The sequence below is a fragment of the Podarcis filfolensis genome (genome assembly GCF_964270895.1).
Source record: "Podarcis filfolensis genome assembly, chromosome: 13".
NCBI lineage: Eukaryota > Metazoa > Chordata > Lepidosauria > Squamata > Lacertidae > Podarcis > Podarcis filfolensis.
This window is the reverse complement of record NC_139615.1, coordinates 46,278,744-46,292,408: the sequence shown is the minus strand read 5'-3', so window position 1 is coordinate 46,292,408 and position 13,665 is coordinate 46,278,744. Positions and strand designations below refer to the sequence as shown.

At 40.3% G+C, this 13,665-nt stretch overlaps 1 protein-coding gene across 5 annotated transcripts in view; it reads right to left on the bottom strand.

Moving 5' to 3' along the window:
* Positions 1 to 257: 257 nt before the first annotated feature.
* Positions 258 to 13,665, bottom strand: part of UBA6 (ubiquitin like modifier activating enzyme 6) — a 47,708-nt gene continuing 34,300 nt past the window's right edge. For 3 of the 5 annotated variants that reach the window (XM_083582576.1, XM_083582578.1, XM_083582580.1), the window contains 13 exons: positions 12,678 to 12,767; positions 12,346 to 12,426; positions 11,531 to 11,659; positions 10,742 to 10,793; positions 10,583 to 10,646; positions 9,192 to 9,261; positions 8,409 to 8,480; positions 6,560 to 6,677; positions 5,836 to 6,029; positions 5,261 to 5,388; positions 4,919 to 5,006; positions 4,198 to 4,292; positions 258 to 3,184 (listed from right to left, as the gene is read on the bottom strand). In XM_083582576.1, coding sequence (XP_083438702.1) covers positions 3,049 to 3,184; positions 4,198 to 4,292; positions 4,919 to 5,006; positions 5,261 to 5,388; positions 5,836 to 6,029; positions 6,560 to 6,677; positions 8,409 to 8,480; positions 9,192 to 9,261; positions 10,583 to 10,646; positions 10,742 to 10,793; positions 11,531 to 11,659; positions 12,346 to 12,426; positions 12,678 to 12,767 — 1,317 coding nt within the window. In that variant the 3' untranslated portion in view covers positions 258 to 3,048. The remainder of the gene's footprint in view (positions 3,185 to 4,197; positions 4,293 to 4,918; positions 5,007 to 5,260; positions 5,389 to 5,835; positions 6,030 to 6,559; positions 6,678 to 8,408; positions 8,481 to 9,191; positions 9,262 to 10,582; positions 10,647 to 10,741; positions 10,794 to 11,530; positions 11,660 to 12,345; positions 12,427 to 12,677; positions 12,768 to 13,665) is intronic. The other 2 variants (XM_083582577.1, XM_083582579.1) reach the window with 1 other exon arrangement.

Genomic DNA, 13,665 nt, shown 5'->3' with positions numbered 1-13,665 from the left:
ACCCGCAAAAAGGGCCCAAATGCAGGTCGAATACAAGGGGCTTAAAGAATTTATTCCTGCCCAGGTATTTTGGCTATAGAATGATCTTATGATTGATACACACCCACCCACAGCAATGCATTATCTCAGGTTCACACACCTTAAAATGATGTGCCTGGTTTTCTGCATGGACTGCTAGTTATAAAAGCATTTTCAATGATCCACACACTTCATACTGCAACGTATCCTATTAGAAACCATTGACAAAGCCATGCACATTTTGATTGTATGTTTTCAAATCATTTAATGTGAAAAAGACAAAAAGCAGTTTTCATAACTGCTTTGGCTGTACATCATTTCTTGTGTACACAAACCCCACTCCTACTTCAAAATGTACTGAAATAAATTCAGAGATAACACAAACTGCGGAAGTGTAGAGTCCGTGTGTGTGTGTGTGTGTGTGTGTGTGTGTGTGTCTGTCTGTGTGTTTACACATCTATCTATATTACTTAAACTGAAATCACTCCGAGATCACTTATGTGAGAAGAATAATCCTCAAGATACGACTAAGGGGCTGCGCAACAGGTAGGGAGATCTGTGTGTTGTTTTTGCTACCTGTTCTGTAATTTTCTATACTGTAAGGTCTGCAAGGAAGACTTGCTGGAAAAGGTTCTTCGGTTTCAAGCCTACTGATGTATGACATCAAATGCAATTTTGCAAATGCAAAGATAGTCTAGTTCTTACTTTTGAACACTGATTAGTAACCCTACAGACAAATAAATAATAATGATGCTAGTACAAGACATGATCACATCCAGATTGTGAAAAACACTCATTGCATTCCACTGGAAGTTCATGACAGCCATTCTTTTTTTTTATTTCTACCCATCTTCTATAGCTTTCTGAGCTCAAGGTAGTTTGCCTTTTCCAAAAGTATTAAAAACAAAAAGATCAAAGCTTTTATTTGAAATATATACCTCTATTGCCACTATGGCAACATAAACAAAAGCTTCAGCACCCCTCCACGCCCCACTGTCACAAGGTGTATCTTTTCTCCCCACCTCCCACCGCCATAAGAAATATTTGTTGTTAAAATAAATTAATCAGCCAGTTGTCAAATCAAATATTATAAACTATAACAAAATATAATAAACTATCATCTGTATATTTGGGGAGACACATTTGTGTAGCATTAATTACATTTTAAGACTATTTTCCAAATATTTGTGGAAAAATGTATTTGGTACTCATGTGCCTTTAGAAATACGAAACCAGAGAAACTGTATGTCATAATGTCAGAAAATATTGATGTAACCAAAGATCTCACTTTAGGGACGCAGCACTTGAGGGACGCCTTTGTGAACCTGGTGATTTTTTAAAAAGCTCTAACAGTGTTGAATGTGGATTTGACTTCTCTAGCAAAGCATGGAGGGGAGTAAGGGGAAGAGAAGATGATAAGCAACAGCATTACCCTTCAAGGGCTACACAGATGAGGAAGCAGAAAATGGGCCATGATGTATATGCAGCACACTGCTATTTCATACAGACTATGGCCAAAGTTGTTTCTCTGCCTCCTAGTATATTTTGTACAGGACTATTTAAATGTGGCTGTCTAAACTGTTTTGTTAATCACTCATTTCAGGCGAAATGGAATATGTACACTAACATGCTTTACAGAACTGCCACACCAAGTGGCGGCGGCGGGCGGGCAGCTTTTGCGGTTTTAAAGTAAGAGGTCACAACCCAACACAGAACTGAACACATTTAAGCCCCCGGATTTGGGCTTAAGCATGCCAAGGTCCATGCTAAGTTATGGCCAGCGTTTGTGAAACCTTCAAAAGCTGGTGGGGGGTCTAATACGCAACCAAGTAGCGCCAGTGGTCAAACAATAGCACTGATGGCATAATTCAGTATCCTGGGCATGTAAACAGTGTGTTTAAACCTGGATCTGCCCTATTCCATAAGAATGCGGCAGGTGCATGGGCTGAATTTTGAGCAACAAAAGTGATGTGGGCAAAGACTGCTACACCCTCTTGCCGGCGCAGGCTTACTTTATCAGTCTGTGGCTAGTACTGAAAGTGAGCTTGGCTCAGAGCAAAACACTTGGGGGTGAGGGGCTTGCAGGGAGAAAAGTAGTGGCCAGGGAGGGATGTCTTCCATCGTATATTCTTTTTGCTGCCGAAATAGGACCCATCCCTTTCTTCCTGTGATTGAAGCAGATCAAGGTGTAAAAATATGTGGTTCTGTCACCAGGTGTTCACTCTGACCCTAGGTGGCAGTTGAAGGATGTGGCAGTTGACAAGTTTCAGCTAAAAGCCCTACACTTGTATTTTCAATTCAGATCAATGTATTGGGCTAAACTCTTCATACAAAGAATGAATTACCAAGCTTATTAAATAAAACCAGTACGAAAAAGCAAACTAGCCCTGACAATCGCTGTTCTGACAAAGGAATGCCTGGAACAGAATTGGTGTTGTTTCTGCTTTACAAGGAAAGACATAATTATTATTTTTTTAGAAGAACATAAAACCTAACTTTACAAGAACTCAGCTTCTCCTCACTATGACTCTATTCCAAAACAACATTTCAAATGTGCTATCAGCTTCAGAAGGGTAAAAAGAAAAGCTGTGTTATTGAAATGAACGTCAGCAGGATGAACTGGCTTAGGGGCCAAGATGAAACAAAACAAAAGGAAAAGGAAATTATAGGATGGTATAAATTGGCAGCTTCTTCAAATCTCAACTGCCACCTCCTTTAATGGTCAGTGTCTGTGATCAGGTTTTATGATTGCAGTTCTGGTCTTCCTGCAGTGCTTAGTAAGTGTGTTTTCTTCAAAAAGAACCATCATTTCCAGCAAGCTTCTAGTTCTCCTTAGGTATAGATAGCTATGAAAATGCTACATACAAGGAAATTGCAAGTCCGATTTGCTATGGAGCTCCTTAGTACATCTCACAAATTTCCACCGTTTTGTTTCTGAATTAAGGCGTCACCAAGTATATAGTACCATTTAAAAAATGGTGCCACACTCCTTTCATGTGGTCCTGCTATGCTGTAAACGGTATGCCTGCATCAGTTATTTTCGTGGGCAAAATAGTAACGAACTGGTGGTCCCGGCAAGTCTTCTTCGCCATCTGTTTCTGGAGCAAATGATACTGTAAGGTCCACATACCTCTTATTCGCTGCTGGTTTCACAAGTTTTTGCATCCTACAAGACAAAAATCAAGTATCAGCAGCGCATCATACATGAACCAAGCTCTCCTGAAGTACCACAAACAAATTCAAATTGCAAGCCATATGAGAGAACTTGTTGAAGATGCAATGAATCTGGATATGGCAAGTCCTGCATTCCAAGACACCACAAGTCTAGAAGGGAGATGGCTAAAGTTGATTTTATGAACTGTGGGGCTAGGAGGGGGGAGAGAATGAGGTTAATTAAGTTTTCATATCTTGCTTTGTCCTGCTTTTGTTATGTGTTTGGGCAAGGGATGCAACTGAGAAGGGCAAGATGCTGTGATTCAGTATGCACAGAGGAGGAGATATGGCAATAGGATGTGACTAGCAAGATGAAGAGAAGGCGGCTTAAATAATATTGGGCTACCCTCCTCTCTAGTCCTTCTCTCATCTGAGGCACCCATAACTGCCATGCCAGCAATGCTCTCAATCTTAAAAAAATACTGTTCAAAATACCAGGGTGGTGAATTGGAAAACCTCTGCCATTCAGAATCTGATCCTCAATGAAAAAGCTGGCAGAGTATTCACCAAACAAAATCTGGGAAGAATCATGCTATCTGTGAGCTAATATACTGCATACCCCCTTCGGCTTTACTATTTAGTTAATACTTAAAGGTAAAGGGACCCCTGACCATTAGGTCCAGTCACGGACGACTCTGGAGTTGTGGTGCTCATCTCGCTTTACTGGCCAAGGGAGCCGGCGTTCGTTCACAGACAGTTTCTCCGGGTCATGTGGCCAGCATGACTAAGCCGCTTCTGGCGAACCAGAGCAGCACACAGAAATGCCGTTTACCTTCCCGCCGGAGCGGTACCAATTTATCTACTTGCACTTTGACGTGCTTTCGAACTGCTAGGTTGGCAGGAAAAGGGACCGAGCAACGGGAGCTCACCCCGTCGCGGGGAATCGAACCGCTAAACTTCTGATCGGCAAGCCTTGGCTCTGTGGTTTAACCCACAGCGCCACCCGCGTCCCTAGTTAATACTTACGTCAGCTTTAATCTTTTGACATGTCCCGGCATTACAGGAACATACAGCATTTTAACTCCCTGAACCACCATAGTTGGCTCGATTCCGTATTTCTCCTGTAACACACAAACACAACAATATTTGGAACTATACTGCGCAGAAAGTGAACTGGTTAGAAATTTAGGAGATATGACAGTTTATTAAAAAAACCAGACTGCACTTGAGAAAAAAACAAAACCACTCTGTTACCCCAAATAAAATCAGGGGACCAGAAGACCCCCCCCAAAAAAAAACCCTTAAGGGGGAAGGTCTTGTGTGAAGGAAGAGAGACTGAAAATGCTCCAAAAACAGTCAAAACTCACCAATACAACAATAAGCAAATACAAACGGAACGAAGACACACAACAGTAAAAAAGCAAGGCTAGAAATGAGGGAAGAGAAACAGAACCATCTGGACAGAAGGCAGACAGGGGACTGGGAATCTGAATTTTCTGCCTATGGATGCTAAGTGGCAGTTCTTAATGAAGAACCAAAAGTTACAGTAAAAAAATGAAGTAGACCTGACATGTTTCCCCACTCCATATGCTACAGAACATGAACCTCCACAGACAGAATGGATTACAACTTTTGTAAAGTAGTAAATTATATGGGCTGTACACCACACTGCAGTCCACCAGGACGAAAAACAGCAACACTATCTCCTCCATCTGTTTCTACTGCTTATTTATCACAAATAGCTTACTTTGACAGCGTTTATGAAGTCCAAGAGTGTGAAATCATCTTTCCCATAAATAGTCCATCGATCCCAGATTGTAAAAGATATTCCATTTCTGTCAGAGAGCAAGAATGTAGAACACTTTATCCAAGATACTGTGCTGCAGCACATTTTTCAATCATTTAGTATCAGTACCACAAAGCATAGCAAAAGAGGAAACAGGTCACTTTCCTATAAATTTCCACACTCGTGGGTGTCAAATTGACACTGCCTGTATAGCCAGGAGGAGTCATTATCCCAGATACAGCACCTGCCAAAATCTGCTACTTGAATACACCCATTGCTGAATCCTTCATATGTGCTATTTACCTTATTTCAGTTTTTCTCACTTCAGCTGTTTCTGTGAAGACAATTATTGGAATGGCCAAGTTGAAAAAGCAGTTTTTGTATGCCTGAAAGGGGTAGCCACCCACAATTTTGATCAATTCCAAAGCAACCTAGGGAAGAAATGTAAGAATTGGAAACATTTTGCAGTAGCTAACAAGCACAGAACTGAAGAAGATGTGGCTGTTCTGATCTGTACAATATGCAACATGAACCAAAGTAGTCTGGAAGATCAGAAAAAAATCTCTGAATTTAAACCCAACAGTGTGCCCCAGGCTGCTCTTTAATCCATTAACAGTTATGAAGGTATATGTGATAACTAGGAAAAACTGCAGCAAATGTTTCCATTTTCCCACCCCATAAATTGCCTATATCACCTCTTTCCTACAGCTGACATGCTGACTCCATCAAAGGAAAATTAAGGTGAAGAATTAAAATGACACTACCTTCTATTCCCATGACAAACTAACACTGCTAATAGGAAGAGAGCCTTCTGCCTTGCAACGTTTGGCAAATCCAGCAGAGAAGCTAGCATTCGCGAAAAATGCGCCCTCACTCACCAAGCCAGACACAGCCGCTGTGGAAGTTGCAATGGCAGGGATAATCTTTCCGGCAATCCGTTTTGTTTTGAGTCGATCTGCTGGTTCAATGTTATACATTTTGGCTCGCAGATTTGAAGCTGCTGTTATGAAGTCTATGTGCCCGTTACTGTCATCATCCTTTTCAAAAGCAAGTTCCTTCATTTGTAAATCATCTGTTCGGAAACAAATTAATTCATTGTTTAGGCATCTGTGGTCTTTTAGTTCACAGAATCATAGAATTGGAAGGGGTGCCAAGGGTCATCTAGTCCAACACCCTGCAATGCAATTTAATGAAATGCATCGTTAGTTCGGTTCAATGAAAGCCTTCTCCAACTTGCGAGTAGATTATATTAGCCCATTTTGGTACTGGGTTCAGGGAGGCTCACCTGGCGCCACCATTAGATAGGTTTGGCCTAAGTAACAAGTTTATTTCATTCTGCGGTCTGGGTTCCTTTTACTTATATTCCTTGGTCTCTTGTATTCCCACCTACCCTGCTTATCTGTTCAGGGTGTTATGAGTTTAATGTGCTCATGTTAATATTCTCTGCCTTGAGTGATTCTATTTGAGCTAATAGTTCTATCTGAGCTAAAAGGATCTGATATAAATATATTGATTGGAAATGTATTGTATTGTAACTTTTGACTTATAAAATAAAATAAAATAAATAAATAAATAAATAAATATCTAATAATTAATACTCACTTTTTGTAGCTTCATTGGCCAATATGGCAGTCTCCAACTGAAGTACAGCATTCCTTTCATCCTCACTGCTTATTGGAATGGGATCTGGTTTTCTCACTGTTTCATCTGTTTGTACAACCTGAGAACATCAAAAGTAAATAGAATAAATGTTAGTGTACGAATCCATTTCTGTACAATATCTTGATTTATTGAAGCAGATTGAGTTATTCATCAATAAATAACGTTTTAGTCAAATAGAAAAAACCTGTATTTTTTTAGTTGCAATATTATGTAAAATGATAATCTGAAGAAGTGTGCATGTACACGAAAGCTCATACCAAGAACAAACTTAGTTGGTGCTACTGGACATTTATTTATTTTTTTACATGTATAATGAGGGAACATTTTCAGCCTGGTGGCCTGAATCCTGAGGTCCCCCACTCCAGTAGCCACTTTATCAGGCAGGGCAGTCACCCGTCATCACCATGACACCAGATGACCCATTTTTCCTTTGCAATGTGGCTTGAACTCAAGAGGCACTGCAAAGGAACATCTCCCCAGCCAATTCAAGTGGGGCTTGGCAACATTGCTGATAATTTCAAGCCCTACTTGGACCAGCTACATTCCAGAGTTTCCAGTCAAAAAATCCCAGGTGTAGCTGATCCAAGCAAGCTTTAAGTCACTGCCAATTGGCTGGTTGGCACCAACTTCAAGCCTAAATTTCATCAGGCATCAGCCACACCCCAGAGCTATGCTTTGCAATTTACAAAGCCCCAACTTCAAGCCTTTAAGGCTCATGATTCTTCCTTTGCAGCTATGTCAAAGGCTCCAGTCATATATCTGAGATCATGTGCTGGCATGAGGGAGGGGGGAAAGAGGTGAGCATTGCTTGGAGGAAAATGGCCTCATGGGCCAAACTGGGACCCTTACTGGGCCCAATCAGGTCCACAGACCAGAAGTGGCCCACAAATGTTCTAAAACACCACATTTTGGAGGGATACTAAAGCAGCTTATTAACTCTGTCTAAAAATCAACAGTACAAACATAGATGGAACCTATGAGCCTACAATTAGAAACTTAAGGCAGAACTGCATGTGCACTAATACTTTCTGTAAATGTGGGGTTTGGCACAAACAGTACCTTTCCAGCTCGTATCCAACAACTTTTGGAAACATGCTTCCTAAGACTATGCCACCGAAGGAGGAGCTTTGCGCTAAGAAAATCAGGTCTACACTAAAGAAATATACTTGACTTTTTATTATTAAAGTTAGTTTTACAAATTCTTGCATCATTTAATCATTTAAGTGAAAAGCTGAAAATATTTGCATGCTAAATATTAGTATGGAAACACTTGTAGAAGAGGGACGGGGAGCTTGTGACTATCCAAATGTTGCCAAACTACTACTCCGCTCATCTCTTGACAATTGGGCATGCTGCCTGGGGTTGATGGGAGTTGGAGTCCAACAACATCTAAAGGGCCACAGCTTCCTCTTTAGCTTCCGCTTTAGAGTATTCCAAGCCCTGGCACAAATTACAGCAGGCATAGGCAACCTCGGCCCTCCAGATGTTTTGGGACTACAACTCCCATGATCCCTAGCTAACAGGACCAGTGGTCAGGGATGATGGGAACTGTAGTCCCAAAACATCCGGAGGGCCAAGGTTGCCTATGCCTGAATTACATGGTCATATTGTTTACAGCTGCCCTATAAAGGTAAGCCAGAAGGCAAGAGAGAGCAGTGAGTTCATGGCAACTGCTACAATACTGGAGAACTGGGAAGTAGCCTACAGAACATCATGCATAGGATGAATAAATAACGGATCATCAAGAAAAGGGGAGGAGTGAAGAGGAACATTATTTAAATGAGCTTACTTTGTTAGAAGGCCGAAACTCTTGAATCCTCAGTCCAGAAATGATCTTTAAAATGGTTTCTTCTGACATATCCTGTGTTTTGTTAAAACAGAACCAGTTAGTATGAATGGATGAAACCACATGTCCTCTGCTCTTCAACTTTAAGCCAAAACTAATTAAGAATCCACTTATCCCAATAAACGTCGAAGGAACCTATAACTTATCAAGCGTGTGGCTCATGAACATTTCCTAGCAAACTTTTCTACAAAGGCGGAACCTTGTATACCTTGCACACATTCCAAATAAAACTCATATTCTAAAAAAAAATGCATGTGAACAAATAAATACTGATGGACTAATGGATATCGCTTTCACACCAGACACATAAATATACACAAAGGGAAGTCAATTTTGCATTTATTTTAAGTTAGTCTGCAAGTGCATTATTAAAAGTCGAGATGGGCCAGGATACAAATTTCAGTAGTCCAGGCAACAAGATTAGATTTCAATGCATCTGCCAAAATACGGTGCAAGAAAGAATTCTATCAAAGTGAAATATCAGGAAGAATAATTCATAGAGGGATATAGGTCTCATAACTTATTCAAAGCATCTTTGGACATACTGAAGATTCCTGAAGGTAATTCAGTCACTGCCAGTAGCAGGAGTAATGCTTTGTCTAAAAGCTGGATTTTGGAGTATATTTTCCCTTTGTAACAAAAATGCTTCACTTATCAAAGGATTCTGAAAAATTAACACAGAGAGCCAAACAGTGCAAATTCCACACCCTCCAACTGAAGGCTTACCTTTTCTGTAAAAGGGATACAGTAAATAACTGCAAATAATTTTGCTGTACTTAGTATGAAGCTGTAGTGCCTGGAGGAAAAAGGAGATCGGGGTGGGTTTTTACTCCATTTTCCTGCATTCAGATATACTGCAAACCTAGCTAACAGTGGGTGGGGTGGGAAGGAGAAGAAATTCACTGAGCAGGTGAAGCAGAGGGGCTGAAAGAACAGGGGGCAAGGTTGCCTTTTGAGAAAATGCTTACCTGCTTAGCCTGTTTGCTTTTAAATGGCGAAGATCCAGAATACACCTACTTCAGAGAAATTTCACATAACAAATCCCTTCAGACTACAACCATGAACATACACGTAGGAATTACCTGTAGTTTGTAATGTATAGCATACAGAAGTGTGAGGTCTAATTATGATGAATTCTTTTTCAAAAGTGAAGAGAAAGAGCTGGGAAAAGATGGGAGGTGCAGAATGATATGACTTAACAGAGGAGAACGCTGTTCAAGCTAAAAGGAAGAGTCTGGCAGAAGTCACAAAGCTGGGAGCAAGAGGGAGGAAGAACTAAAGGAAATTGCCTGCTAAATATGCAGCACACATGAAAAATAAAAGTGACAAACAGAGGGAGCAGAACTGCATAGTTCAAAATAAGAGTGGCAGAGAACCTTCTTTAGGAACTTGACATTGCCAGGAAGTGCTAATATTCCAGACCCAAAATGCAGACTGCTTGCACTTCCTATCTCCTTCTAAATGAAGCAAAAGGAGGGATTATGTGCTGTAGGCCCTGGCACTGCTTCTGAAGGAATGCAGAACCACACTACAGGGATCCTTCAGAGCTCACTGTGGATCATACAGAGACTGGAAGCACAGTGAAGGTTTGCCATATGGAGATGTTGGTTGTCGGAAAGCAGAAAGGGGTAATGTAAGACTTGGAAGTAGAAATGTGCAGTCAATATCTATTTTGCTCAGGAACTGATAATGTTAAATTCAAACTGTCATTCTTAGTAGATGCTTACAGCAAATCCCAAAAATGCTGCCTAAAGTTTAACTGGAGTTTTGTGTGGAAAGTGCCAACAAGAAAACTGGGGGGGCAGCATAAACAAACATGCACATGAGGCAACTCTCATGAAGATATCCGAAGTTTGATGTATGGCAAATACTCAAAAAAAAAAACTGCTGTCGAAAGGAAACAAGTCACAAAGTTACGCATTATTTGATGTGGGTGGGTTTCAGATTAGAGGAGTCAACAGATTATTCTAAAGGCCATATAGGTTTTTAGGACATCTTCTTTGAAGAGATCGTCTAGTAACACACCTTTTATATGAGTGCCAATATGCCCACAAACAGATCATGTGAAGTTCTTTGCCCCTTACAATAACAAAGTCTAAAGAGAGAGATTTACTCACAAAGGATCGTTGATATCAAACTGTATTGGGAAAGGTGGTCTCTTTGGTGACTGCCAAAATAAACCTGGTGGTTTGAAAGAAAGCATTTTGAATCGTAAAAGGATTGGTTAAAAATACATCAATCATATCAAAATTAATTTAAACTTTTACTGTACTTACTGCCATCTTTTAATCGTGTGTCTATGGGAAATGAATGAAGTAACTGGAGTGCCTAGATGGGAAGAAATACTCTCAATGAAGTGAGATAACACATCAGCACATGTTTACATTACCGAAACCTTGCAATTCATTCTGCTGCTCTAAAGCCAACCTTGTTTTTAACAGAAAGGTAGAAAGCATTCTCATTAGCTATTAAAATATTCAGTTCGAAAACACTTTCTGGCAAATTCGTCCCTATGCAAAATTGTTTTGAGTTCCGTATCTAAGAACTGAAGGAATTAAAGTATGTCTACCAAATGTAGCTCTATCGGAATGCCTTACTTGCCATAGAAGGGTAATTAAAGGCACTTCAAATATAAGACTACTTTGGCAAGACTTGGCTTCCATTCTTTTCCTTTATAAATGAAACAGAATATACTTTTATTCCACTCACAACACAATAATCTCTGTGGGGAGGATACTTGAATTGACAATGCATAAATAAACATATTGCTTGTGTACTGTTTACTGCATATGAAACTTAGTAACTGTAGTTATATGTTGTTCTTGTATTTACATGAAAATCAGCAAGAATTATTTGGATTTTTAAAGAAAAGTATGTCTACCAATACAACTGACATCATTTCAAGATAAAAGATAATCCAATGCTGGTGAAACCACTGAGGTCTTCCCCTCATGTTAAAAAGGTTTAGACAACAGCTCAATGAGCATTAAATGCACATTGCAAATTGACAATTTAAAGAAATCATAGCATCAGCCACCAGATTAAAACAGATCTCCAATGCTCACCTTATGATTAAAATATTTCTCAAATTTTAATCTTGCTAATTCAACACACTGGGGCCAACTTCTTGGCCTTCTACTAAGGCATTTAATAACTTGGAAAGAGCCTTCCAAACTCTCGCCAGACTTTATTCTCTAGGAAAGGGAAAATAAAGGTGAAAATGAGCACACACAAGTCAGCAAACACATTATTATTCATGAAGTATCACCCACGTCACAATTCATTTCCTGCTTCCATTTAGATGGAAACCAGTAAACTGGACCAATGTACTACAGGGACAGTGAACACGGCACCCTCCAGATTTTTTCAGACTACAACTCCCGTCATCCCTGATGACTGACAATTCTGGCTGGGGCTGATGTGAGGTGTAGTCAAAAACACCCAGAAGGGAACATTTTGTCTACCCTGACCAACTAATACAATTTGAAATGCATATAATTTTTACTAACTGCTTCTGACTAACAGTGAAACATGCAGAGACTAAAATCAGCAGCTGTAAAATGGAAGTTCCTCAGATTCATCTGCTAGTGCTATTTAGAATACCTGCACCAAGCCTTTGAAATTATTCACAATAAGCTTAAAACGCAAATTCCGCCCCCTTCACTTTCCTTTCTAGGTAGAATTAAGTTGCTACTCCGGTCCAAACCTTTGTATACCCCAAGCCTGGACCAGCATGAAAACATAGGGGTCTTAGTTAGATTTCACCACTGTATTAAAATCAGTCCATATTACCAGCTACCTGCAAGGCTCAGCACAGCAAAGTTACAACAACATCCAGAGTAGCTTTACATGCAATATTCAACATAAAGTTAGCTATTACCTGTAACACCTCTTCTGCTGATGGGTACGTTTGCCAAAACTTGTTAAACAGGGAAGGCTTGTGTGAAAAAGCGCTTTCAAACTAAAAGAAAAGGAGTTATGAGAAAATAGCATTGGATTTCCTTCCCATCTCCAACTGTGTTTTTTGGGGGGTGGGGTATGTTGGTGCCCTTACTGAAATGTGTAATTCTCCTTCATTTCAGTGCAAGAGAACGTACCACTGAATTGTGCCCATAATCACAGAATTGTAGAGTTGGAAGGGACTACGAGGGTCATCTAGTCCAACCCCCTGCAATATATCATGCAATAACAATAACAAACAGACCAACTTGCCTTGTCTCTTGCCCACTGTATTGTGTGCTCAGTGGCAGCTGGGAAAGACTTTAAAGTACAAAATGGTATTTCTTCTTCAGGTGGATCTCGCTACATGTAAAAAAAAAAAAAGGACAAAAGATCAAAATATATCATATACACATGCAGCTGTTTTACCCCTTGCACTATTTATTTCTAATATCAGATCAATTTCTTTCTGTACTCCAGGGGTAGGAAAACCTATGGTCTTCCAGATGCTGACTACAACTCCCAACATCCCTGCCTATTGCCACTGCTGGCTGGTGTTGATGGGAGCTGGAGTCTATCAAGATTTGAAGGGCTCTGGTTCGCCACCGCTGCTATACATACTTGCCTGGGAACAAGTCCCAATGAATTCAACTGAACTTCCTCCCAAGCACTCGTGTACAGTGGATCCTCGGGTTACATTGGCTTCTGGTAACGTAACTCCGGTTGCGAACGCGGCAAACCCGGACGTGTATACTTCCGGGTTTTGCTGTGCGCACATGCGCAGAAACGCACTATAGCACCGCCTTTAGATGAGGACTTTTTGGAGTACGTACGGACCCTCGGAACGAATAAAGTTCGTATCTGGAGGGTCCACTTTATAGGTTTGTGCTTTTGGTATCGATTACTGACAGGCTGCTATTTTTTTTCCTTTACAAATGAATATTTATTTTGAGATATACATATATCCATACATACAATACTCAAATGGACTTGTTACAAGGCCAAGAAGGTTTCCAAAAATATTGACCTCACAGAAGCAGATTGCCATAAAAGCCCCAGTAAAAAATACCACTCTATACAATTAATTGAGCTCTTATAATAACTTTTTACTTCTTGGCATATATACACTTTATTGACTGGCATCCACAAAGCCATGCAGTCAGTTTTTGCATGCCCATGGACACTTTGGACTTGTGTCCGTCCCCCTCTCTTTGGCACATGGCAAACCACTTTTGAAACTGAGGGGCCTTTCAAAAGCAGT